General features: G+C 33.3%; 1 protein-coding gene across 1 annotated transcript in view; it reads right to left on the reverse strand.

The window, feature by feature from the left end:
* FSTL5 (follistatin like 5) overlaps positions 1 to 27,757 on the reverse strand; it is a 273,043-nt gene that overhangs the window by 98,379 nt on the left and 146,907 nt on the right. The window contains exons 5-6 of the mRNA XM_053941595.1: positions 26,658 to 26,854; positions 17,637 to 17,757 (exon numbers count right to left, since the gene is read on the reverse strand). Coding sequence (XP_053797570.1) covers positions 17,637 to 17,757; positions 26,658 to 26,854 — 318 coding nt within the window. The remainder of the gene's footprint in view (positions 1 to 17,636; positions 17,758 to 26,657; positions 26,855 to 27,757) is intronic.

Here is a 27,757-nt window from a genome sequence, read left to right on the forward strand (position 1 = left end):
ATCAGTACAAAATTGCCAGGCCAGAGGCAGTTTATGGTGGTGAGACTAGCATAATGAGTCAGGAGAGTAAACCATCCTGGAAGAAAAGGAATATAGACTAGTATTAGCTGGTCTGTTAGCTGAAGAACTCAAAATTCTACTGCTTTAATCTAAATACCTTAATTTGGAATGGAGGGAGTATTTTTCAATGAAGAAGAAGGAAAATAAAGTCCTGTCATCATGTTTTTACACTAAGGTGATGTTAAAGAAGAAATCCAAACCAACCCCAAAAAATAGATCCCAAATCAAATAACCAAAATTACTACCTTTTTTTTCTTTTAAGGGAAAAAACCTAAAAAAATGTAGATCACCGATATTAATTCATTATGACTCCTAAACTAAAAACTCTTGAGTTGCTCAAATCTATGAAAATAATATTGATTATTATGTTTTAAATCTGAAAAAATATACACTTTTTTATTGATAGAGATTAAACTACTGCTGTCAGAGGAAAATAATAGTAGTAATTATGATAAACACACATTTAATCAATCTTCTCACACATATAGAAAGTTTACTTATGAACAACTTCATAATAGAATGCATATGAAATAAAGGCAGGATTTTCTACGATGAAACAAGGCCAGGAAAGTTAAAAACCCCTTGGAAGTTCTATACAAAATTTAGACAATTGAATTAGAATTTGTATTAAATAAAAAAATGGAAAGCTTTTTTATAATAAAAATTACATTTCAGTCATCTTGATTTCCACAGATACTCCACCTCCTACAAACTGTAACATATTTTTTAACATGGATTTCAAGTTCTACACTCAGTCCAAGCGTCAGTTTCTTTGGTTTCCTCAAGTTGATTCTACTCACTTTCCAAAATACGTAGCTTGCTTCAACTATTACACAACTCCCATCAAGCTGTTTGTTGTCTACTAAGAAGGTCACCTCAGCTTGTATGTGTCCCTTCACTTTTTCCCAACTTCACTGGACATCACTGTTTGCATTAGTTTTCTCAGACCCCATCTTCCTGAGAGAGAGATTTTCCCTAGGTCTCCTGTTACTCATCTGGCAGACAAAAGACCAGATATTCTCTACAAGCTGTATCAGCAGTGAAATGTAAACCAAAATTCTGCCAAAAATTCAGTTGCTACAAATCAATTTGTCTATCCTTAATCTCACTTTTGATCTAAATCTGGGATGCATGAGCAAAACAATTTATGAACAAAAGACCTGATATTAAAGACAATTTTTTAATAGCAGACTATATTCAGTTTCTACTTTGGTTACTTTCAACAGCTTTTAATTTTCAGGAGCAGACAAAGCTCCAGCTGTTGTGAAAGCTGCTGATTAGCAAGCATAAACTACTGACAACAGAGTGAGTCTCTTTTCTTAACCTTCACAAATGTCTCTGGCATAACTTTGCCCTTACGTTCTACATGAATGAGATATAATTGAATTTCATGTAGTAAATATAGTTCTAGGTAAACAATAATAGGGTTAAAAGGTAATGTTGAAAAAAGCCAAGAATTAAACACTCCCACCTTAAGGACAAATTCAACTCTAAATGACACCTCACACTGACATTTTATTATCAGCTATATTCATTGACTTAACCACTGGTAATGGTTTCTTTAAAACATCTTTAAAACCTTAAGATACAAATAATAAACCATGATGACTGACTACTTTCAAACAAAGACATTTCAGTTTGGAGCATGCACAAGAGGTTTATAATACCAATAAACATAAGGGAGGATTATACACTACATTTTCTAAATCCTCACAGGAATTCTAATGAGGAATAAAGCCAATTATGATTCATTATAAGATGAATTGCACATGTTTAGCACATCACTAGCACAAGGTTCACCCAGTACTGGAAATTGGAAATGACAAAAAAGGAACGCCAAAAAGTTGAAAATAATATTTTTCATTAAAACAGTGGCACACATAAGTATTCATGAATGGTGTTATATGACGAAAGTACATGGTAATTTTCTAACTCTGAATAAATCCGTTTAAATTATCCACCCTGTGGTGATTGCAAATTCAGAGACAGAGACTGCTAAAGAATGAACTATAATGTTATAAAGAAATTTTAAAAATACAATGTTAGTGAATTTGCAGCCTGTAAAGACTGACTGGGGACTGACAGAGGACTTCCTAGAGATGTGAAAAAGCTGGTTTTATTAAGCTTTGTGAGGGGAACACTAAGCAGACTATACCCATGAATTTAAGCCTGCACTGGTTTCTACTATGAAATGATGAGCAATATGGTTAATTCAACAGTAGTGAACATCATTTACTCTAGCCAGGCTTTGATTCACTCACTTGGAGCACTGTTGAACCGTGCTTAGGGAGGTGTGGATAGCATGAGTGAACTGCAAGTATCTTACCTGGCCTTCAGGCTCAAAGGATCAGCATTTCACAGACTAAAGGTCAGTTTACTACAAGTGGTTTCAATACTGTTTAATGTTTTCATTAGTAATTTGGCTGTCAGGAAAAAATGGATTCTCAGAAATCTTGCAGCTGTCACCAAATTCAGAGGATCAGGAAGCAGACTTCTACAAGATTGTCCTTCAGAGGGAACTTTATAAACAGAAGGAGCAGGATGAAAAACTGTGAAATTCTACCAAGAAATATGAAAAGTCTTATACTTGGGACAGATTAAGTCCATGTAAAAATACAGAGATTTAGCTGGCTAGAAATCAGCTGTGCAGACAAGGATTCAGGTAGACCACAACTGCAACATGATTAAAGGAGTTTGGCCAAATGCCTGCAAGAATTCTCCTCTAACATGTTCTGTACTTCAATAATCCCAGTTCTGAAGTTGTCTGTGAAAAATCTGAATTATTAATGCTAGTGGTTGGGGTTGCAAAAGGCAAAGGTGATCCAGTTCATGAAGCCCAGATGGATTTCTGAAAAGCTCTTAACAGTATCCCTCAAGTCTTTATCAAGAGCTTTGAAAGGACAGCTACATGTTTTGCAAACTCTGCCAGCATGACTTCATGTCCCAGTGTAAGTCTAGGGAGCAGTAATAGTGGCAACACGTAGTAGAGGCGTGGGAAATGAGCCAAAGGAAGGTTAAACTGTCCAAGGGTTCAATAGGCCTAGCTTCCCAGCATGATACTTTATCTGGATACCATTTCATTTGCTCAAAGTACAGCTTCAGTTTACTCCAGTTTCACCTAAGACTACCTAGAACCTCTGCAAATGCATCCTTTATCCTGAACATGAGGAATATGCAATCATGTCCAGCTAAACAATTAATCTAAGTTGAATAAACTATTAGTCTGATGCATTGCACTAGTTAGGAGCTTTGACTCAAAAATAAAGGCAATTTTTCCACTTAAAAACACACATTTGTTTACCATTAGTTTTCTCTTTTTTCTTATTGTAATTATCTGTGTTGTTCACTAAACACTGTTCAGCACCAATAATAAAAAGACACAGAAGTTTTAACAGACAAAAGCTATTTTTACACTTTACTTATGATTCACTCTCCATTCTCTTCATCAAATGAAACAGAACACCAAGGCATATGAGCAAGATAATTAAAATTTCATAATGCAGTAACAAAAAGTCAAGAAGAGACAAACTCCTTTTAATGCCTTAATTTAAAGACTTTAATTATAAATTATAATAATAAGGAGGATATCAATAAAAATCCCACCATCTAGCAGTAGTGAAAGCCCAGCTTACATGGATTTAAATCTCCAGAGTCTACGAATCTCCAAATTGATCTAACTGGAGGCCTAAGAGCTGCCACAGCCTCTCATCTTTCTACAAGCATCATTAACTATTTCTGCTGGGGACTCCCCAATTATTTGGTGTCGGCCAAGAGAAATGACCAAGGATCGTGCCTTTCAGATTCAGGTTCTGAGGGAGTGGTTGTCAGTTATAGCCTCTTCTACATCTTTTTGTTTAGCAAATTTCTTTCACTCTATCCATCACTGTATCAAACTGCCTCCTGTGTAATTTGTCTCTTTAGCAACTCTTGCCACCAGTGCTATCATCATTTACCTACTTTCTAGTTGCTGTCAAAGAAATCAATTGAAATTAATGGTATCTCACTGAATAACACATGACCTCAGAAAAACTTACTAGTCAAATGCTCAAAGTGGGTCTACTGTGGAGTATAAAGATATCCAAAATGTCTCGTTTAGTAAGAAGAAGTCACATTTCCTGCTGATGATTGCTGTGGATTAGATCATGTAAATGATGTGTTGCACTCAACTTTTTAATCTAAAGTAGTTGGTTTAAAGCTAACTCAGCTATTTTTAATTAACTTGCAGCATAAATATTCAGTGCTTGTACCTATACATTATCCAAAACACAATGAGTTTTTGCCATTCCTTATTTCTAGGGGATCTATTAAATCATAGGGAATCAAAGGACATAATACCTCAAATATTATCAAATTCCCTCTCTCTGCAGGCCAAAAAATTTGCTTCATATACAAAAATTCCATCACTGGAGAAGTTTGAAAGTACCTTAAGGTAAATGTGATCAGAGAATGCTTCCTTATTCTGTTTTTCAGATTGACAATTTAATAGTTAAAATGAATCTCAAAACATCTGCAAATCTAAACCACACTTTTGCAATTAAGTCATAATGATGAACAAGTTAAAAAATCCTAAAACGGTATTATCCAAAAATATAGACACAGAAGAAACTTTTGTTATAAGCTATACTTTTACTTTATATTGCAAAAGTATTTATATGGCAATAACTTAAGAAAAATGGTATATGGGTAAGAACAGCCAGTAATGTGCATTAGGAATAACACATCATTAAAAGGACAGCTAGTCCATTACTCCTTATCATGTTTTCTGGTTTTCTCTTGAAATGAAATTTCACAGAAAATGAAGTTGGGTGTTAAACACAGATTTCTTATCCAGAGAACACAGAAGTGTTAATTCACTGAAGTAAGAGTGATAATTGGTTTTGACCTTATTTATCGTAGAATATGTTGCTGAATTTGTCTAAACAAAAATAGGAGTTTATGCAAAAATCAATTTCTGTATGCTTATTGTATTTGCACATGATTAGTTCAAGTAAAACCATTTTATCTAAATTCTGGGAGTTAGCATAAATATTTTCAAGTAATTTTACTAGTATAGATCCAAATTTAATGCTCCTGTTTATTGCAAATACATATGATGAACACCAATGCTGCAAATTTGCTGTTGCCTAAAATGAAACATTTAAAATGCTTAAATCTATGAAGTATTTCTGGAACTAATCAATAATGAAATGGGAACTTTAAGAGCAGAGTTGACAGCTCTGGTAATTCACAGTTTTATGCATGAAGCTCTCAGTTTATAAATGTAATAAGTTGCCAATTTTATTTATTGTGTAACTTCATTTCACTTTCAAATTCCAAGGCTTTTTTCCTAGAATGGTAATAGAATTTCTAAACATTTCAGATCTCTGGACCTGTCCTGAGTTTTATAATAACCAAATTTTGTAGAGAACAACTCCTCATTCAGTTCTGTCAGGTGAACAAGAAGCCAGTATTCTAAAATAGTAATTCAGGATTAAATTAGCTGAACTGTGAATGTGGTTAGAAAGCCTAAAGCATAGCAGAACTACTATATTTTGGCATAAAAAGAAGGGGTCCATGCAAGTGTTATTCAATAGTTCCCTGAAATCATCAGACTAGAGTTATGAAGTAGCTCCTCACAGAAATCTTTAACATAGGAACAGGAATAAATGAAAGCTGGTTTAGTATGAAAGAGATTCTGAAAAATCTATCACCTGGCTGAAGTGCCTATTTGCATTTAGAGGGGAAAAAGAAAGCAAGCAGAACTCAAGGTAGGCTCTGTTACCTGACTGTACAGAGGCTTCTAATTTTTTGTTATTTGCTGAAGAGAGTTTTACTCCTCTTATGACCAGGTGTTTGTGCAAAGGACCAATACTTCATGTTAAGCTCAGTGACATATTCTGAGAACAAGGACTGTGGATATTCTGCTCTCAGTTTTGCATATGTTTTCCCAAGATCAAAGCAGGCAATGGGCTATGCATCTAAGGAGATCAGCACAAAGGTTAGAGCACAACCTAAAAACACATGGGATTAAGCTGTGACTCTGAGCACTTCAGTCCTGTATCATACAGTCCTACTCACAGTATTTTTTTACCCTTTCTCAGACACCAGGTCTTGAAATCTGTTGGCAGGTTTCTTATGAAGAAAAGTCACCAGCGGAGTTGCACTTGGACCTCCACTGAAACTCACCTTCCTCAACACCATCCAGAAGTAGAAAGAAAGTAAAGTGATAAATTTTTCTGGGAGAGAATTTCTTGAGAACAACTTATCAGGTAGTTTAGGTACCTAACATAAAAGTTGATTTGCTTAAAGACTTTACCTATGATACTGGCATGCCAAATTCAATATACTTAATTCAGTATTGAAATTGTCATATGAAGGAAATTTTAAAAGTGTCAAACCTTGTTTACAGAATCATAGGCTCTTGACTAGTTAGCATTGCTCAGGTATTGAGTACACAGGCTTTAGAGTACTCTGCAGTTTTATGAAAACATCTACTCATTTCTGGCAGTATGAAAATAAAAGGAATTATGAAGTAAAGACAGGTACTCAGAATAAAAAATGCTATGGCACTGTATAAAACCGTTTTTGCCTGAGCAACTTGACTGTTTGCTTTATGTCCCTCCCTCTGTAAAAAAACTTCCAGTGAAACTTGAAAAAGAACAAAGAAACACAAGAAGAATGATCAAAGAAGATGCGGGAGGTTTTACATACAAACAAGTATAAATTGACTGAGGAATTTCAGAATGGAAAAGAGATGACAAAGATATGTCAGGAACTTAAAGAAAAAAAGAAAACCAAACACAACAAAACTGTTTCAGAGAAAAACATGGAAAAATTGTTCATGGTTTCTTATCACACAAAACTTAAACGAAACAGGAGGTATGCATAATGAAGAAAAAAAGATAGCACTTGTATCCAGGACACATTTTATTGTGTCTCTGAAACAGAATATTGTAGATGTTAATTCCACATGGGCCCAAAAAGTAGACAAACGTATAAGTGAGGCATCCATCAACAACTATTAAACAGAGGCAGTCACTGAGAAAAATAATCCCTAAAGAAGAGAAAATATTTTAGAAGAAACTTATATGCTTTTGCTTCTTTAGCAATCTTCCATAAGCACTCTTACAATGAAGATACTGCAGTAGATATACATTTGCTCTAACCCAGAAAAGTTAACATGTATATGTTGTTACTCAAAGTAGACGTTAACTTGACAACCCATGAGCAGGAACACAACACTGATCTTTGTTTAGCATCAAATATTTCTTAAATAGATTACTCAGGAAGGTTTAAAACACTATTAAAATTCCCTCCAAGAAATATATCTCTACTACATGTCTTAGTTGGGAAGAATTATAATCATAATGCAAAACAAATTTTTGAAAAATTACCCTTTCTCCAAACATTTATTTGTGACAGAGTGGTAAACAGATTACTTGTTGGATGCCTACCATCTTAAGCAATCAGATTCCCAATTCTTATACTAAATATCTACATAAAAAAGGCTTACATGGTTTTGCTCTCCTGTAGGTTTTCACTATTTTGGATCTTTTTTTTAGACCTCTTTTGACACAGTATTGCACTATGTAAACCTCTGCTTCATAGCCTTTGTATGACATCTTTTTTACTACAGTCAAAATTGCATTTCCATATAAATCACTTCATAACCTACTTAAGATAAGATTTGACATTCTGAGCATGATGTGTTTAGAAAATCAGTTTGAGACTCTACTGACAATTTAATTCTGTATATAATACAGGCACAGGGATATTTTGTTAACCTGTTTCCTCATTTCCTTTGGTAGAAAATGTTCAGGTTTTCTTGTGAGCTGGGGAGAAGACTGGGCTTTTTTAATATCCAACAGCAAGTCTGGGCTTTTGCAAAGATGTTTTAGGCTGTAGATAGTATGACAGAATCATTTAGATTAGAAAAGACCTATAAAATCATAATTTCCAATTTTAATCCAGCACTGAGGAGTCCACATTACACCATATCACTAAGTGTCACATCTATACTTCTCAGATAATATTCATCCAGCTAAATAAGGGCTGCAGTCACCAGAGGGAGTGAAGTCAGACAATTTCATCTATTTCATGGTAGACAATTTTATCAATATACGCAACCCATACATGCATAAATATTCCTACTGAATTCAGCTCACATGTAATTCTTTAATGAAGACATAAACAATACTATATGCAATTATGGGATGTTTCTTTCTGAAGATTTGGAAAGCCAGGGGTGATGAGAAGCAATTAGTCTCACAGTTTACAATATCACAGACCACTAAAATAGCTTTAACTGGAGTAGTTGATATTCTTTCTGCCCTACCCATACAGTTGTCAATATTTATACTAAGTTTTAGCAGCTTAAATTCACACTCCTTAACTCTAGACACATACAAATATTCATAGCAGTAACAAACTTAGAGATCTGTGCTATATTAACCAGGCAAATCCTTGATGACAACTTATTGAAATAAAACTTAAAAAACAACAAACGGAATGAAAAATAGAGCTTTTCATGTATATCTCCTAACACACCAAGTAGTTCTATAACTGCTGGGTTGAACTGATCCTAATTTCCTGAGTTAAAATAACAACATGTAAATTATGTTATATTTTCTTTCATTCAATATATAACTTCAGAAAATGAAACTAAGTACTAATCAACATAACAATTTATCATGATGTAATCCTTTTATCCAAGCACTTTGTAAATGTACTGAAACAATTAGCATTTTCTAATATATGTACTAGCAACCATTATGAAGTAGACCAATAAGATTAATAGATATGTTAAAGAACAATATTCTGCCTTAAAAAAAAAACAAACCCTAATATATTTTTTTAAGTGAATGTATTTTCAAATGCTTTTGGGATGCCAAGATCAATTTATTTTTATTTAAAATGTAATAAATAAAAAAAATTAATATTGAAAATTATTTTATCCAAATTTTCTTTCACATATTTAATAAAATATTTCCTTCACTGTACACTTCAGTTAGCCAAAAATACATATGTACTAGGATAGTTGTAAACTGCAGAAGCATACAACATAAAAAAACCCTCACATTATGGAATCACTATATTAAAGAGAAAGAAAATATACCAAACTCAAAACTACGGAGAAATGCTACAATAAAACTTTTAACTGTCCTATTATTTTGAGAAATTATGTTAGGAATGAAATTTCCTGAAATAAGAAAACTTTACTGGAACCTAATCCAGCATGAACAATGAAGGGAACTAGAAGGGTTTATTCTCCAAAATATTTCTTTGCAACATAGATATTTTGGAGCCAATTTCTCCTTGCTGTATGTAATTGATATTTGAGGGCATTCAACAAAAAACTTCGCAGTACAATGTAATGCACTTTTCTCTAAGGTCTAGTGAGGAAAGCTCACAAGTTTTGTAAAATTGGAATTATTATTTTTCTATTAACTCTATTTACAGAATTTTCAAAGTGCATTTATAAAATCTGATACAAAACCATGCCTCTGGATTTTCTTTTACAGTGGAAATGTCATATATTCTTAAGAAATCCAGATGCCTAAGGAATTACTAAAAGTCTTATATACCCTTCTAATGATTTTTTATAATTTTTATTTACCCAAATGTGAGAACAAGCAAAGTAAGCAGAGTAGAACAGTTACTAAAAAACCCAAACCAGACCTCTCTAAAAACCCCCAAATCACCACCAACAAAACCAAACAAAAACCTAAACCCCCTCCAAACAATAAATCAACAAACCAAAAATAAAAAGAAAACCCAAACCCAAAAAAGTTCTGAATAAAATTACTATGCAACACTTTTATAAAATGAACATTAGTGCTTGATATTTAAAAAGCGCCAGGCGGCAAAAAAAGCAAAACAATGAATAGATTAATAAAATGTCTTTCTTAATAAATAATACTTTATGAGCTATTAATATTCATAATAGTTCCAGATGAGTAATTCTGCCTTGAAGTAGAGATACTTAATGTTCTTTCATGTGGATTGGCTGATGATTGTCTCCTTTAATGCCCAGTCATTACTTCTTATGTTCTTTCCTCTTTCCACCTCACCCCGTTAAGAAGAAAGAGAGCTTCCTTTAAAATAGTTGATGAAGGAAACTAATTATAAATTATTATTTTAATTTTTTTCTTGAAATTTCCTTAATACATCTACATGAAGGCTTTTGTGGATGTTGGAACATCAGTCATAGCCTAAACTTACAGGTACACTGCTCTGCAGAGATGAAAATATTCCCATAATTCACAACATAACAAAAATATTAGCAAAAATACTATACCTCACCACAGATAACTGATTCCTGAGCAATAAGCAATAGATCAATTACTGAGGTACTTTGTTAACCATAGCCAAATATGTGTAATTTTTTGGTGTTTACTTTTTCTTCACCATTCTGTGTCATTCTCCAGAATAAGCTGACTGAAAGACACACAAGACTTCAGTCTCCAGCATTTCAAGCCAGTGACAAATGCCATGCAAGTCAATCTCTACCAATCCCCTTCTCTGAAACAAAGCTACTATAACTTTGTAGCTTTCCAGTGCTCATCCTCTGCAATCCTGTATTTCATAGTGCTATCTCTAGTAACACATCACCAAAGCAGGCAAAAGCTTCCAGGTAAATGCACTGATAGGATTATGGATCAGCAGAGCTCAAGGTTCATAAACAACATCTCCCAGTTTCTTCAGTATGATGCCCAATGAGTCTGTGAAATATTTGTTTTATTTCACATGCAGACCTATGGTCTATTTGATTTATTTCACTCATGCAGATCTGTGGTGGCCATAAATTTGCTTCTTGATTCCCCCAAAACATGATGAAAAATCAGTTGGCATAGAAATGAGTTGACTTAGTGGCATGTGAGAAATTCCAGGCACACTACTTCATGAAACAATATTTAAAACCTTAGATATTTCCTTGTTTCTAAAGATTAAAGTTTGGCCCACTAATAAAGGAGGGTGCATTTTCTTCCAGCTGAGATCCTCTAGATTGAAAATACACTTAGCACAGGTAAGAATTTGAGAGACAGATCAGGTTGAACAAAAAGGAATTACCATGAAGTCCAATAGCTCCTGCTCAGTAGGATGTTAACTGGTGTTTTCAGAGGCTAGTGGTGAAATATAACACCCTCTGGAACAATCTAATACACTCAAGTTGTTGCTGAAAACGAATTAATGGTAGCAGGAGACAGAATAATACCTCTTCCCCCCTCAGAAAATGTTTCCTCTACTATTTATTAACATGTTTTACTATTGAAGACTCATCACAGTCATAAAGCTCTGACTCAGATTACACACTAAATACAATATTTGGGACCTCATATTGAATTAATTTGAAATATAAATTACATTAGGTTTTTTTTTTAATTAGCCTTTGTGGACTTCAAGATAACTTAAGGAATCCAGTAGTAAGTCTCATTTGCTTCACTGAGTAATTCAGTATAGGCCTTTTTAAGATTTAGATTTTGTTGTAGGATTGTTTGGTTGGTTGCTTTTTAATTCTGATCTATTTTGCTTCAGAAACAAAGATTCACATCTCAAAATACAATTCCTGAACATGCACTTGTAATTATTGCATTTGACAACTAAAAGTAGAAGTAGAGCTATTATAATGAAAGCAGTGATGTTTTAGAATATTTTTTCAGGACTGAGAGAATACAACAACTAAGCATATGTGTACATAATGACCACTGTATTTATAGGAACTTCTGGCTGCTTCCTTTCCACATGATTCAAGACACAAAAAAAGCACTGATTTTGACAGTCATATTAGTCACTGGCCTTCTAAAAGTTGAGCCCAAAGCAAGTTCTATAATTTTGGATCAGATCAAAAAATTCCATAATATCTGTTATGATTGGAGGTATATAAATCACTTCATACAAATACTTCAGCAACAAGGAGCGCTTGAAACCAAAATTTGATATCTTTGACCTGAATGTCATTTCAAAATGGAGGGTAGGGTACTTTTAAATCTATACAGCATTAGCATGTACAGCAGCAACATACAAGATCCCCAATAACAGCTGCACAACAGATTAGATATTGTTAACAGTGTCGAGTGATGCCTGAAAGCACAAATTCCAGCAAAACTACAAAGCATCATTAATAGAAGAATCACTATTAGGTCATATTTTGTTCTGCTTAGATAATTCTCACACTTTCTTGTATGGCATGGGGTAATTTTTATAGTTAAGTCCTCAGTGCCCACAGTCCTCTGTGGCCCCCTTTTTTGAGCATAAGACAACATCAAGAATAGTAACAATAGGAATTGTAACAATAGGAATCAATTCTGAGAGACACTGTTTTTTTTTTCCTTTTATACAGGATGTCAATTGATACATTGGTTCAATTACATAAAATAAATTTGGGGTTTATATTAATTGTATTCAATCAGTTTTATTCATAAATGTCTAAGTTAATGTAATTCTTTCTACTGAAATTACAAAGAGAAGTGTCTACATATATATCTGCTGAGTGATCAAACGGAATAATTTATTACTACTTATTTCCTTGTGCTATGCCTTGAGATTTTACAGCCCACCATGAAGGCCACTTGAACTATCTGCTTTGAAATTTTATTTTATATGGGAGGAAAACAAGTACTATTATTTATTTTAGAAAAGAACACTAGAAGAAAAAAAAAAGGAGACAACATTTACAGTGAACACAAAATTATCATGATACCACAGGAGACATTAACCAAAGAAAGAAAACCCTTGAAAAATACAAGAAGCACACTGGTTGAGATTTACATTACAGAACATATAAACTGTATTCCACACCCCTTTTAGCTTTAGTTCAACTCCTTCATTTAGGATTTTGCCTGCCCTTTCAGAAAAAGTTAAATATATCCTTCCCTGTCTAAAAAAATGTTTGCTGATAAAAAATCCTTTAGCTTGGGACTGGATGAGGAAGGAATGCAGAAAAGCAAACAAAACACTAAGATGGAACTGGATCACTTTTAGGATATAATTTTGCATGATGTGGTCAAAGCACTGGAGGACTGAATCAGCTGATTCCTTCAGTCCTAAATTCCAAAAATCTAACTAGAGCTAAACTTTCTGCTTTATCTACTTGTGTTAGAGGAAGTCATTTTTCAGGTTCCTCTCTGCACACACTATTGATCTAATTAAACTGCTATGGAGTATAGCAAATAATTAGGAGACAGATGCTACAGCACTACAATTTACCCCTCACGATATGAAAACAGCCTATACTCAGAAAATTGCAGGTAAAACTTTACAGAAGCCAGCAAGCATCTTCATCTGTCTGCAACATCCTGTGAAGCTTGGCAGAAATATTCAAGGCTGAGAGCCCCCTCTCACACATATTCTTTGTTTTTTACTGTCTCAGCATCTGACCTTCTGAAGGGGGAAAGAGATTTTTTTATTCCATTGCACACAGTTATTTACATTTGGCTGTCCAGTCTAATGTGTATCCATTTTGTCAGATAAAAAGAGACTGTTGAAAGTAAATCACAGAATACAAGCAAGCATGTATATGTATGTATGTATAGATATAGAACTGTGTGCATATTAATGCCTTTAAAACAGCCTATGCTTCATCTTTGCCCTTAAGGTGGTACCTTTTCTATTGCTGGAGTTAAAAATAGAATTGCTAGTATTTGTGAGGAAAATTTCTAATTAAGTATGCCAATGAAAAAAGTCCTACCTGCAAATGCTAATGAAACAAGACTGATAATTAATTCCAAAAATAGACATTCCTATTTAAACAAAATGCAATTGCCTAATTATTTAAAAAGAAACTACTTTAATGGAGTAGTTTGCTGAACACCATAGCGAAGATGATTTTTAATCCTATCTGTGTTCAAAATCTTACCTAAATATTTTTAAATACTATTTGAAATCACAGCTGGAAAAGTGCACACTAGTAGTACGCTTGATTATAACTATCCCCTTTTTAGGCCATGGCTAAGGACACAAATTTCCCTTATGCTTTTTCTCACCCTTCTCCAGCTTTCTCAGAAGTTCCTCTATGCTTAATAGAAAATGCTGATGGACAATTGCCTTTAGAAAATGAGACTTCTTTAATGTTGATCAAATTCAAATATGACTTAAAGAATATTTTGTTAACTACTGTACATTTTATATTTTAGCAGTGCTAGGTACAAACTGGCTTGAAAAGAACCCTTGTGGTATTGCCATGTATAAAAACTGTGGTGCTGTGACCCCTAATGCCCTGCCCAACCTCTACCACCTTGCCTTAGCACTTCTGTGTTCATACAACTCAGATTCTGTTATAGAGATAAAACGAACAAACAAACAACTCCTTTGAATTCTGTCTGGAAGCTTTAAATAGGATCAATTTCTCCATCATCGCAAAGCCAAATTTTCTTCACTGCCACTTTGAGTGAATAAAAGTCAGTAACACATTCTAGCAGTTGCACAAACTTCAGTGAGAACTTGACATTTCTCAAATCCACCCCTTCACTATCCAATTAAGGATAGAGGCAATTCCACTGGGAATAGCAGGTATTAAACTGAGATTAGGTTCCATATGTACATTAAAATGGTAGATATAAAGGAATGAAAAAAAACATGAAAAACTCACTGTCAAGTTCAATTGATGGGATTGTGCAAGAGGTCAAAAAATTCTAGAAGTACTTTTTGATTTTAATTAATGGCTAAGTCTTTTAAATGTCTCCAAATAACAACTAACACTATAATATTTTAGAAGAAAATCCCCTGGAAATACCATTACTCAGTTATAATCTTTCACTCATTAGATAGGAAAATAATTTGGGAAAAAAACTTTCCTGTATTGCTTTCTATTTGTTCTAGATGTTTGAAAGTGTCCAAACTGGTGAAAAATTATCTTTTCCATATTGTAAACCAGGATAATTTTAATGTTACAACACATAATCACAATGTAACATAATAAGAAAAAGAATAAATCATTAGAATATAATAAAATAGAATGTAAACTTGAAAATATTAAGTACTTAAAGAAAAACCTGGGAAAAATACAGGTTTATTTCTATTTGGAATAAGTATTTGCAACCTCCCTATGTCACTTTATTGAAGAAAATGAAAACGTTTAATTATTTTGTAGGTGGATGCTTGAAGAGATATTTTTGGGGGAATATTGTGTGGAAGATGTGTTGTGATGCTTCTTGTGTACATCTCCATACATGAATCTGGTTCCATGTATATATTAATTCTCTTTACCTGGTAAATCCTGACTTGGCATTACTACTAACATCCAACCAGCTTTGCCATAGGCAAACAACACAGGCCTCTGGAGAGGGGCTGTCACATTTGCTTTACCTTGGGTTGGCATGGCTTGTGTGGAGAGCTTGGTTTCAGCTTTGTGTCATCTTGCTTAGCCATAAGAGCTCTAGTCAAGTGACCAGTTGCTGCACTGAATTTGTTTTGGTTTTGCTTAACCTAGTATATTTTTACAGCATTATATAATTTTTATTAATGCTGGTGACATAACTCAAACGAACTGAACCCAAAATCTCTTAAGATAAAATGAAATGGAACTACAGTTAATCCTCAAATTTATTTCAAAAGTATTTATTTTATCTTTATTACAGAGCCTAATACTTTGTCAAATTTCTTTGGCTTTCTGGGCACACACCATACAATGAAGTAGCAGTTGGTTTTAGGTTTTATTTTTCAATATGTAATGAATACATCTAAGTTTTGTTAATGACATAGAAGAAATCATCTTCCAAGATAGCCTTTTAGTTTTAAATAGGGTCTTTTCCACTACTCTACTGCCACAAAGAAACCTAAATGATTCATAATCTTATATAATCTAATGTTTTCATTAACATTCATATTAAGGCAATGCTTAACATACCATATGGAAATTATTTTCATTATTCAAAAGTCCATTAAAAATACATAATGAAAAGCTATTCTTATGTCTGGAGTTTTACAACTATACAAAATAGTCCCTCAGAGACACATCAAAGTCTTATTTCGAAGAACAATGTTATGCTTCCATTAATAAAATGTTTGCAAAAATCATGCTAATGCTTTAAACATGTCTTTAACCTTCTTGGATTGCTGTATATGATAAAGGCTTCTATATCAATTTCTACATCTATGCACCTAATCATGATCTAGAATTACAACATCTAGGCATATAATCATAGTTAATGTGCGTGTTTCTATAGATGTTATATAATTCTATACATTTTTGTAAGCCAAACTTGTATCACAACCTTTGAAAAAGAAATTATGGTATTTCCTAGTGTTTTGCTGCTGCAGATGAATTAATTTACCTCACCATCACAATGTCCTAAGAGCTCCCATTTTATTCCTCCACCTTATTTCTTTGCACACACTTCTTTTGCATGAGTTATGATCTGACCCTTCACTTAATCAATTCAGGTCACACAACAGGATTGGGGTGGGACGTGGAGGGTGAATATTTTTCTGCTGACTGAGTAAGTGACTTAGAGGAGAGACTGTGACTGTTAGGACACTGCAAGAAAGCCAGTCAGATAACCTCTGGAAGCAGGGTCAAGTTATTTTTAGGAGCAGTAAGTAATTCGTTCAGCTAAGCTGCATCACAAAATCATACTTTCTGAAAGACTTTCAGAGAAATAAAAATCTAATTCAATGGTAAAAACTGAGATACTTTCAGGCAGTCTGTCTTGATTAGTCATTTCATGTTTATTCTTTTTGCTTTCCATGCATCCTTTTTTTTTTTTTTTCTAATATCAACTCACTACATTATAGTTTAAAAATAAGCAGTTTTTTATCCCTTTTTCATTTGAAATCACCTGAAGTGGCTGAATGGTCATCTGCCCAAAGATAAACTACAAGAAGACTAAAGCAACAGTCTGTAATTACTCAAGATAAAGATACATTAATGGACTAGTCAACATACAATAAATAATTATAAAAAGAATTTAAGACAAACTTGATCTTCTGTGCTGCCATGTTACTGAGTTTGGAGCAACAGCTTTTAAATCGAAGTCAGATTTCAAGATTGAATCTTGAATTTGAGGTAGACAAGACTGAAAAAAACATCAGTTCTTATCTGGATATAACAAAATATATGGATATTACCTTTAACATACTGTATAAAAGCTCTTAAAATCTTCTTCAAATTTGGTCAAGTTGTTTGTTTGTACTACACACATTTGTCCTGAGACCCCTTTGGCATCCAGACAACAAATACCTTGCAAAACTACACCACAAATCTTTATCTCCTTCTGAGTCCTGTGAGGCCATAAGGCACCTAAGAGAAGTGTCAAAAGTGCTCTTATCAGCACTCATAAACAAAGGGTGTGGGAGGTATTTTGGTTCCATTGATTATGTCTTGACCACACTACTTGCCACTTGCACACAACACAGACTTATCAATGCATGTTGACATCAAGAAAGATTATCCATGAATTCTCCATTACCAAAATCCTTCATAAATCAGGAAGCTACTGGGTATCATTGATTTCTGCTAAAATGTTTTCTGCTGTTTCATGACTATTAAATTGCACTAATTTGAGTACAGCATCCAAACAATTCAGGCTTCGAAAATAAAAGACCACCATTTAGAAAAACAAATCAAGAAAGAGAAAATAAGACTCAAGGAAGGTACTTACGAAAAGCTCTGTAGAATTCTTCTAGATCTAGGTGCTTGTCACTGTTATAATCATCATATTTCAGCAAATCAAACACGGAGCAGTCAGACCGTTCCTTGCCAAGCTCATCCCGTTTTATTACCTGACAAGAAAATTATAACCATGAAATTACATTTGAGCTCTTTGAGTTCTCTGGTATAATTAATTGTTTCTAATAATCATTTAATAGATCATTTTAAGATTGCTGTGGGGCAATGAACTGCAGCTGTGTAAAGTCAAGGATTTTCAGTTACTTTGTAATTATTTATTACACTTTTTCAAGTTAATACCTTTAGGACAGACTCTCTGAAATTACATAAAAGTTTTTTAGAATATACACAGCATATATATATAATGTAGACAGACTGAAGCATTACAAAGACACTGGGAGTTTTAAAGCTGATTTTACTTTAAATGTACAGGAATGGTGATTAAGAAACATTCAAATATACCTAAAATATTAATTTCCCAAGTATAAATGGCAAAATGTCTTCTTCCTCTAATTTCTAACCTACAGAAACCAAACACAGACACTTCCAAAAATAGCTAATATAAACTCTTATTACCCTACTAATTGTATCAACTTCTTACAGGCTTTTGACAAGCCTATTACCTTACCAACAACTGTTATATAAGTAGCTGACCTGAAAAGGCTCCTGTTTCTCAGTGGAGACACATACAATTTTTAAATAGATCAAAATTAATAGCTGTTAGATTTTTAACTCAAATGAACTTATCCCAGAGAAATGTTCTTTAATATATGCACCATTTTGTTTTAGGTCTGGGTATGTCATAGACATCTGCTTAGATTCCAGCTGAGAAATTTTTAAGATGTTGAGAGGGATTTAGAATTGTCATATTACATGAAGCATGTGTTAGAAGTACTACCACATAACTGAAAAAACCAAAACTATGCAACTTTTTATTGCAATATTGCACAGTTTACAGTTTTATATTAGGCACAGAAAAAAATATAACTGCAGTTAACTCCTAGGTAAACTAATTACTCTTCCAACCCTTTATCAGTCTCCTATGATAATTGCAAAACCATTATTATATTTGTATCAACAGAGAATATCTTCTGAAAAATAAGTGATACAGGGGCTTTTGTGTTTCAGTTGTTCTGCAAAGGAATTTGTCCAGTTACTATTCATGTAAACACAAAATAACTAAAAGAATAATAGGGAATAACAGGAGCATTAGAGCAAAAGACACAAACATTTTATGCTACCAGAAGTCATCTCCTACATAATAATATAAAAGCATTATAAAGGATAATCACCTTTTTAGTACATTAGAGAGTATGAAAACCATTTACAAAGATAAGAAAAATCACTACAAAACCACCTTTTGCTATTATCAATTAAAAATACATACTATGCTACCTGAATATTAGTGCTAACTACTTCCCATCCTTTAAAAGCCTTTTTATTGAGTTCACATTAAAGTGAATTAAGAAAATATGAAATTGTGTAGATCTTGCAGCTGGAACATAAAGGACAAAAGTGTAGTCTGGGAAAAATTAGCAACTCTAAACTCATTACAATTATACAAGAACTAAATATGTAATGGTGTGCACTGAAAACTTTAGCAATCACTGAAATTTCAAGGCCATGAACATTCAGTACAAAAAGCATTGTTCCTCTCATTGTTTTAAATGCTTTCACTATCTTCAGTTGTACAAATAAGGATGAAAACTTTACATCTAAGGTTGAAGAAAACCTTTTTTAAATCCCCAAAACACCTGGCTTTATATTAAATTTAATTAATTTAGAATTTATTTTAAATTTAAAATTAATGTTCTCAGCTTCCATTCTTTGAACTAAAATCTGTTATCTGTTCAAATTGATCAATTATAAATGAAAAGCAACATATTTTTCATAAGAAGAATCATAATTTAAAAAATATATTGGATAGAAGGATTCTGCTATTTCAAATGATGATACTACAGATAGGTCCATGTTATCATCCTGGCAATTATTTAATTTTTATCTACAGTAAAACTATCATTTTGATTACAGATAAAAGATTCAATGTTTGTTTTTGTACAGACATTTTTATGCCGGTGATATACTTTGGAATTCTTTGGAAAATATACTCACTGTTGATAAACCCTCTAAACTATGAGGCTGTGAGGATAGATTTTAGAAGATACAGAAGTGATTTCATATTATAATTAATCTTAATTATTTGTGTCTGTGATTTCCTGCTATAAGAGCTGTTCCAACCTGAATTCTCTTGTGTAGGATCTAGCCATCTCCCAGTTTTCCAATGGGATCTGTGGATCAGATCAATTCTGTGATCAGAAGAAAAATTAACCTTCACAGAACTTCTGGGTTGTTGGTTGGCTTTTCCTTTTGAAGGGGAGGGAGACTAACATTCTATCACAAGATATGACTCAGAACCAGGTACAACTCAGGGTGTGGCTTTTGAAAAATTACCTGCTTCTGTAGCAACTTGAAGTGCAGATCAACTGTGACATGAAGTTACAAGCCATATGGGACTCCAGCAAAGCTAATATGACCACCTGACAAATTAAGGTTGCACACTTCCTTATAGAAGATTTTTGCAAGACATTACTTTACTTAAAAGTGTAAGATAAATAGAATAAAATTCCATGTATATATATGATACACCATCATATAGTCACACTTCTGTTCATACATTCACACTTCTCTTTCACAGATGATCAAACAATGCACCTTAAATTTTAAATTCTATTAATTGATTAATTTCTGTCCATGGAGAAGGGTAAAATGCAATGAAACAGTTTCTTAGGCCAATTCTTTAAACCCAGACTGCCTACTCCTGGTAAAACTAAACAGCAATTTGTTAGGGAGGCAGAAGAAAAACTGGCAAAATTTTTAGCAAGTCACAATGTAGAAACAAAATACTTACTATAAAGGTTGATTAAGGCCTGATTACAGGCCTTACAAAATAGTATTACAAAATACTTACTATAAAGGCCTGATTAAGATTGTCAGCACAATTTTATTGTTGCTTGTTGATTATGCCATACCAGTCAAACATAGATTATTTTATTTCCAACTTTTAAGTTGAAAACTCATACCAGAGAATGTTCTTAAATATTTATGCCCACAATTTTTAGTTTGAATTTGCATAAAGACACTGAAGCATTTACTTTCAATATTATAAACTGGTAAAATGCAAAATATACGGCAAACCTATTCATAGTTCATTGTGAACTTAGAAACTTACATTTTCAAATTAAATATGTCTTTTCCAAAAAATTTAATTTATCCATCAGAATTTAATACTCTGAAACATGGAGGAAGGACTTGCATTTTCTGGAAAAGATTAAATTTCTAAAAGATATAGCACACAATTATCTATTTCCTATGAAATAGTATGCTGTTACCTCAGTTCAGAGCCTCTCAGAAATTTAGTCTGTACAACTCCAAATTTTAGAAGACTGGGAAAAGTAATCTGATTACAAATTTCACACTGCACATCAGAATAGATTGTTTCATTTCTTTTAATCTGATTTCTGACAGTGAAAATGAAAAATCTGCAGATATTATGAAACTAGACCACAAACAACAGAACAAATCCTTCATTAGTCCACCTTACCTGAAGTGTTATCAGTCAGTGGTTTTTTGCTTGCCTGTGATTAATGGTCTTTATGTACCTCCCCAAGGAAAATGCTACATAAATACAACTACAAAAAAACCTTTCCTTTAAATTAAATATGGTAAGTCAGTTAACGTGCATTCATCTTCCCTAAAAGCAAGTATCTCATCACAACAGTGCCACTCAGTGCTTGGTAAAACACCAAGTACATCAAACACCAGACATTGTGAGAACTGTGCTCCAAATTAATTCTGACTGCATAAAGGGGGTTCAATTACTTGTACCACCATCTTCCACAGCAGTATAACTTTTTATAAATTAAAATAATTGATTAATTATGAAACCAAATTGATAATAAAGGCTGGTAAATTGTTCCATGCTTTAGCTTCCATTAATCTAGTTAAATCAATATTCTTATACTTTACCACTAAGCTCTGTAGGGCAGCAACATAATCCTCTATTTATAGTAGTGTGATACCTTTGATATATGTAAAGATACAGGATTTGTGCATCACAGAATGATGCAGAGATCCCTGAACAAAGGGATACCAGAACTGCTAAACCCACACCTAGTGGCCTACAAAGGCATGTGCTCAATTTCATTTAAAGGTATTAACTCAGTACTATTCCAAATGAATATTACACAGCTCAGATATGAGACATCTTTCTGCAAACTAATTTCCCAATTAGTTCCAATTGGGAACTTCCTCCAATGAGAGACACATTTCCCTGCCTTTCCAATTCTGCACTTAGCAGAGGGAAGACCTAATCTGACATGGAAGATATAAATGTGTCCTTAGGTGTCTGCAAATATAATGCTATAGATGTCTAGCTCACAGTTTAAAACCAGAAGAGGTATTAGGGCCACATGGATAAGCTGGATAAAATTCAGCATCTCAGAACTAAACCTGGAACCACCATCACTTTTAGACTGTGGCTCTGGACTTAACCAAGATAAAACAATGAGTGCAAACAAAATCCTGTACCATTGTGCCCACTTCCAGTTAGCACCAGTCCCTGAATCTTCTCAAGAAATGAAGCTTGCTCCTGCTTCCTTCACAGCCTGCAAGAATATAATGGGAAATTCTGCTACTTGATAAAATCAAAGGCACCTAAGAAAGATCAAGATGCTAGAGTTTGAATGACAATCACAGTGTTTGTAAGCTTTATCTCACTACTACTCCCTAAGAGAGTCTTAATTTCCTACAATTTTCAAGTTTCATGTAGGGTTCTTATATTTATTTTGAACCTAGAATTGAATATAGCACATGTTTAGTTTTTTTCCTAGATTAATGATAGTAAAAATAGAAAATGCAAGCTAAATAATATGTCCCTAATTAATGGCAGAAAATAAATAGAACTATAACTCAATATACAAATTTTTCTTCTGCCTATATAATATGTAGTCAAAACCAAAGATGATTAAAATCACAAAGAGGAGATAGACTCATTATCCCTCCTCTGAGTTCCAAGTCAACAACACTGATCAGATGCAAAAATCAGAAGTCATGAAGGTAAAAATTTAAATGCCAGGGTCCAACCAAGTATTTTGATCAGTTTAAGAACAGGGAGATGCAATTTATATACGTTGTGCCTCTGCAACCAAGTCCCATGAAGTTTCGGCTGGCATAAAGTGCAAAAGTATTATCATTAATGCAGAAATAAAACCAAAATAACTTTGTTTTTGCAGAAGTAAGGATGAGTTTTTATAGAAACCAAATGTATTTCCATTTGTCCTACGTTAAGCTGGTAAGTAAAATAAATATATGCAGGTATTTGAAATTACAGATATCAATTAATAAATAAGGATGCTAACTTCTTTCTTTGAATCTAAAAACTGATCATTGAAAGGAAGGAAAGGAAGAAGAAAATCTATTTTTATTATTATTATTATTACATATTCAACTTGTTTTCAGGCTATGACACTTCCCTTTTTTGTAAAATTTTGCTTTCTTAGTTCATTAGTGTAAGAAATAAAAAAAGTATCTCTAAGTTTAATCAAGTATAGATTATTTCACTTCACACACTTCTTCCTTCAAAAAGGAACTTGAATTTTGTTGTTGAGCATGATGAAATATTTTTAGAACCTGTGCATCTTTCACTGATGGCAACCAGAAAAGGCTTACTCTTTATAAAATAGCAGTTCCACCATTGTAGAATAACTGCATTCATAACTGGAAAAATACATATTCCCATGCCTGCCCATAACATTTTGCTCTCTTTCCTCTTCTACACAGCAAAAACAACATACAGTAATCAAGCAGTCTACAGTGATAGAAACACTGGTATTTAATTTAAAATTTTTTATTAAATTCCGGTTTGGTTTTGCATAAGACAAAATAGATAAACAAACAAGTCTGTTAACAACTGAACATTCATAGCTAACCAGAAGATTCAATTATCTTCCATTATTTTGGATTCATTTAAAATGTGCCAAAGTGCTTTAAAAACAAACAAAACCCTTCAAGGAACCACCTTGTGGATACGTTGCTCAGAGATGACGAAGATGATGAGAATCTTGCCTGTTTCACAGCTCTCAATTTGGAAAGACAGATACTCTCTCTGGTTAGTACCTACTTCTCAAAACAGAGTGGTGTAAAAGGTTCAATTCAAGTCCTTTTAAAATCAAGCCACATCTCACTTGCCACATCTCACTTTAATTTGGAAATTAAAACATTAAATGAGTCAGACATAGTGATTAAAGCAGTCAAGGCAGAGAAGAATTTATACTGGAAAGAAATGTCCATTGAGCCTGCATGGAGCTACGTAACCCCACTGCTTTCCTATTACATTTACACGGTGTATTGGAGTTAAAATTCTTTTTTAGCTGCAATTCTGTATTGGACTACAAAGCGATGAAAAATATTATACCCAGATGATAGAACTGTGAAAACAGCAGAAAAAAAAGTCTGCCAATTTTTAATGTATTGCTATCTTTCTTGAAGTATTAAAAAAATAAACCAAAACAAAACAAAATCCCAAAAAACCCCAAACAAAAACCATACCAAACAAACAAAAAACAACTCAAAAAAAACCCAAACCTTTTTTACTATTTGAAATTATTTTTTTTAAGAAGAGCAGTTCTTTTGCTTTTTTGGGGAGAAAAATACTTGTTTCTCTTGCATCAAGATGCAAATTCAATAACCTTATGACTTTTGATCCAAAATGCATCAATAAAATTGTAGTGTTGCTGCCACCATTTCCAGTCTCCAGCTGATTCATTTCAATTTTACATTAGGTATATGGACACCTAAGAGATAATAAATGCAATCCAAGTGCCTGATTGCACAGCAAGATTGACAAGATGTAAAATTTAAGATGCACTATAAACTAAAATTCAATATTCACGTGAACATAAATTAACTTCAGGAGTCCTTGTTTTCTACAGCAAGTATGTTGCTTTTCATATCCCCTTAATATGATTACATTTAAAATGCAGACAGGAGCTACTATTTATGACAACTCTGCAGATTTCAAAATTTTGACTGTGAGCACAACTGAGAAAAAATTCTCCTAATGCTGAGAACATTTTCAGTAGTACAGTAATGTCTCCCTGAGGATGGTTGACCCTGACTGGATAATGAAAGTTTCATGGGCCAAGATAAAGTGAAGGAGCGATCACTCACCAATTACTGTCATGGGCAAAGCAGGCTCAGCCTGGGGACAAATTAACTGAATTCAGTACCAATCAGACAAGAGTAAGATAAATGAGAAATAAAACTAAATATTAAAAACTCCTTTCCTCCCAGGGGCTTAACTTCACTGACAATATTCTCTATATTCTCCCTCCCCAGCAGAGTGGGGGACAGGGAATGGGGGCTGCAGTCAGTTCATCACATGATCTCTTTTCTACTCCTTCCTCCTTAGAGGGAGAACTCCTCTCAGTCTTCCCCTTCTACAGGAGACAGTCCTCCATGAACTGCTCCAACATGAGTCCTTTCCATGGGATGCAGTTCCTCATGAACTGCTCCAGCATCGATCCCTTCCAAAGGGAGCAGTCCTTCAAGAACTGACTGCTCCAGCATGTGCCCCTCATGGGGTTAATTGAGTCTCTTGTCAAACCATACAATAACAACACAAACAACACTAACAATGAGTTTACTTTACATTCATCTGTAGGTTGAATAATTTGATGTTTCTGCAATGAATTTTAGCAAAACCAAAATCCACATATTTGGGGTTTAAGGATGACTTGTTTCCAAACTTGTGAAAAAGAACTACTTTACATCTGCCATTATAAATTCTTCTTTATAGAAAAAAAAGCATGTTGGGAAAAGTATGCATAGAAAGTTTGAAAACACAATAATGGAAGATTTTTAAATTATTTTAAAACTATGTTTAATGCACACACAAAAAGGAAAAGTATACATGTAGCAACTGAATAGAGAAGAATTAAATACAGTTTTCAAATCAATATATGTTATTCCTATCTATGTTATCTATTCATATAGTATAATCATAGATAAATTATTATTTGTAAGATATATAAAAACATTAAAGTCCCTTAAAAGTTGAAGTTCTGAAATACTCTAAGAGTTGCAGAAAAAATCAATACTGGAAAAGTACAGAAAAATATTTTTAAATTAATCTTCTGAAATAGTGTATTAGTAGTTGACATGATACCTGTATTTGCAATCACTCTCTGGTCCTTGGAACTGCCACTAAAATTTTCAAAGTTAGCTGTATGAAAATGATAACTCTAGCATATTTCATAACACTGCCACAGAACTTAAAACATCCTGTTGAACAGGATGATGTTCAACACTCACATCTAAAAATCCTATTTTTTTTTAAATTGTAATCAGCTGCCTAGTATTAGACTCATTAATACAGTTTAGCCATGATTAGGTTTCTCAAACACAGACTTCTGGTAAATCAAGGTACATTTGCCCCATCAACACTCTTTAATAGAATCAATCCTTTTAGGTAGATTAAAGTTAGTGCTGCTATGCCTACCAGAGCAGCAATTACTGGTTTAGATCTGTAATTAGTTTAAATTTGCTATTTAGAGACCACCATGATCTCTCTTTGCAAGATTTCTTCTGTACTTCTGCAGCCCTAACTAAGTTAAAGCAGTAATGCTTCTTTAGTATTTACCTCATTATTTTAATTTCAACTTCTACAATACATCTACACACTTGGACTCGATGCTAGTGTGCCACAGAAAATAAAACAACTCATGGTCACAGCAGCCTAGAGTGTTCTAACACAAACAGTATATTTCAAAGCATTATATTCAAATTTCTAAATAATCACTACAGAATTTCTGAATAATTTAGCCATTCAAAAATTCTCAAATGAAGTTTTCCATCTCAGAGACTCACATTTTCTAAATTATATTCCCTCTGTACAGATCCTGAAAAAGACATCTGAATAGTCGCTGTGCTAATAGAAACAAGAAGTAAACCTTACCTGAGACAACTCATTAGTATCCACAAGTCCATTGTTGTCTGAATCAAAATAATTGAACATTTGATCTATAAGAAGTTTGGTTAACGCCATTTTCTCACCAACAGATTTATCTTTTGATTGTGCAATGTATCTCTGGTTTTGTAGATCTAATAACATATTTTTCACTTCAGTGTATTCAGTAGGTTTGCATTTATCCCCTGAAAAGAAAATACACAAAAAGATTATTTGGAACTCGATTTCCTATTAAAAGTTTAAAGGTAAACAAAACAAAATCAAAACATGAAAAAGCATATAGTGCTACAAACAAGGTTCTTTTAAGAAATGAGAAATTAATTCTGTACTAGTTTGATCCATAATATTTCCTTGTCTGGACTTCAAACTAAAAAAAAACAAAGTATTGCAGTTCTAGATATTTTCTTAGACAAGGTTTTCTTTTTATAGAAACTAAGGAAACTTCTATCAGTTTCCAAGCCTGTACTTTTTTAATTTATCATTCTGTAAACGTGCATCTGAAGATTTATTAAAGTTTTACCTTTGGTAAAGCTTTTCATATAAATGTAGAAATGCAACATATGCAAAAAAACCCCTGCAAATATGATAGAAAAATATATGCTATATATTTCATAATAATATTTGACTTCAGAAAGCAGAAATTACTCTTGAGTGCTCATAAGCTATCTCTACGTTTTCATTTATTGGACATAGCAAGCTTATTTGAACAAGAAAAGGCGGGATTGCCAAAGGAAGAGAAAGGATATCTTTGACAAGATCTGATTTACTCCTTTCATTTCTATAAAGTGGAAAATATTACAGAAATGTCCTGCATACAGTGATTACAGTCAGTACTTATTTTAAACCAAAGCACAAAATAATGTATGCCCGCTGTTCTCTTATGTCAGTTGCTGCATATTTAAACTGGATAGAGAAACAGTTAAAGGAGTCTGCTTGGGGTTTTTAATAAGGATAATCTTAGGATTTTGAAAGGGTTTTTTATAAGATGAGACATGTAAATGTGTAATGGCATAACACCACGTATTTGTTGCAGAAGTATATTTGCAGTTAGCCAAAACTTAACTTCAAGTAGTGACTTCCAGACTAGA

Source organism: Vidua chalybeata, chromosome 4 (genome assembly GCF_026979565.1).
Source record: "Vidua chalybeata isolate OUT-0048 chromosome 4, bVidCha1 merged haplotype, whole genome shotgun sequence".
Lineage (NCBI taxonomy): Eukaryota > Metazoa > Chordata > Aves > Passeriformes > Viduidae > Vidua > Vidua chalybeata.